Here is a 1,256-nt window from a genome sequence, read left to right on the forward strand (position 1 = left end):
AGTGTATAATCTTTATATCAAATACTGAAAAGAATTAAATGCTGTGATATCTGATACAATTAGTTACAGACTCAATTTCATGAGTGAGAGTTCTGTGAACCAGGCATAAGAGATGTTTGTATTAAACACACTGAGAGAATGCAAGAAATCAGAATAAGTGAACATCATGATCTCTTACTTGAAGAATGACAAGATGTCAGATGATAAGTATCTTATGAAAGTAATAGAAGAGATGCTTTCAAACTTCAAGCTGAGGAAATTGAAAAATAACATTGTGCTTTACTGTGATCTAGAATATGCAGAAGCTCCCTATCTAGAACCTTCATTTAGACACAACTTAATAGCTCATATACACAAGGAATTCAGTCACTTAGAAAGTTCTGAACTCATAAGTATACTCAAATCAAGAGCATACTGGTCAAGCATGGCTGAGAACATTCAGATGTACACTCATGAGTGCCTGAATTATCAGGTTGTGAAAGAATCTAAGAAAGGATTAGAATGTGAGAAAGTGCAATATCAGATGAAGTGTATGATACAATCATTTGAATGATAAGAGATAAATCTCATAGACATATTACTGTGAACATCAAATGAAAATTGATGAATAATCACTGCTATTGATTACACTACTGACTGACCAGTTGTGAAAGCAGTTTCAGAGGTGATAGAGAAGATGATAGTGAAGTTTCTATATAATGAGATCTATGTCAACTATAGAATGCTGCATGAGATTCTAACTGATAACAGTGCAAACCTTGTAGAAGAAGTAGTGAGGCATTTCATGAGCCAGTTACAGACAAGACATTGTAGAACAATGCTATATTATTCACAGATGAACAGGAAGATGAAATGCTTGAATGAAATCTTGAGCAACATACTGATGAAATATCTAGTGAGCAAGCCTATGAGATTATGAAATGAATATCTCAGTCAGGTGCTATTAACCACGCGAATTCAGCAGTATGCAGTTATCAAGCATTCATCATTCTACCTGTTGTATGAATTGCATCCGCGCATTTCAGAGAATGCTTTGAAAAAGATGAGGGAGGAAACAACAGTTGCAGACACAGAATCAAGATTGAAAGAGATCAGCTACACATGTGTAAAAGCTAATAAGTTACTTCTGAACTGAGCAATTCAATTGAAAAGAATACAAGACTCACTAGTTAAGAAATTGAGTCTCAAGATAAGAATGTGAGTTCTCATACATAATGAGAGTTCTGAGAAGTTCCAATCTAGATGATTTGAGTCAT

General features: G+C 34.3%; 1 protein-coding gene across 1 annotated transcript; it reads left to right on the top strand.

Annotated features, from left to right (window-relative positions):
- Positions 1-166: 166 nt before the first annotated feature.
- On the top strand, positions 167-919 carry BDBG_16490 (uncharacterized protein; the record flags this gene model as incomplete). Its single annotated transcript, XM_031724436.1, has 3 exons — positions 167-530; positions 657-772; positions 836-919. 3 exons carry the CDS (start codon positions 167-169, stop codon positions 917-919), a joined length of 564 nt encoding a protein of 187 aa, XP_031576877.1.
- Between the last annotated feature and the right edge of the window lie 337 nt (positions 920-1,256).

This window comes from Blastomyces gilchristii (genome assembly GCF_000003855.2).
Source record: "Blastomyces gilchristii SLH14081 genomic scaffold supercont1.3, whole genome shotgun sequence".
In the NCBI taxonomy this organism is placed as follows: Eukaryota; Fungi; Ascomycota; class Eurotiomycetes; order Onygenales; family Ajellomycetaceae; genus Blastomyces; species Blastomyces gilchristii.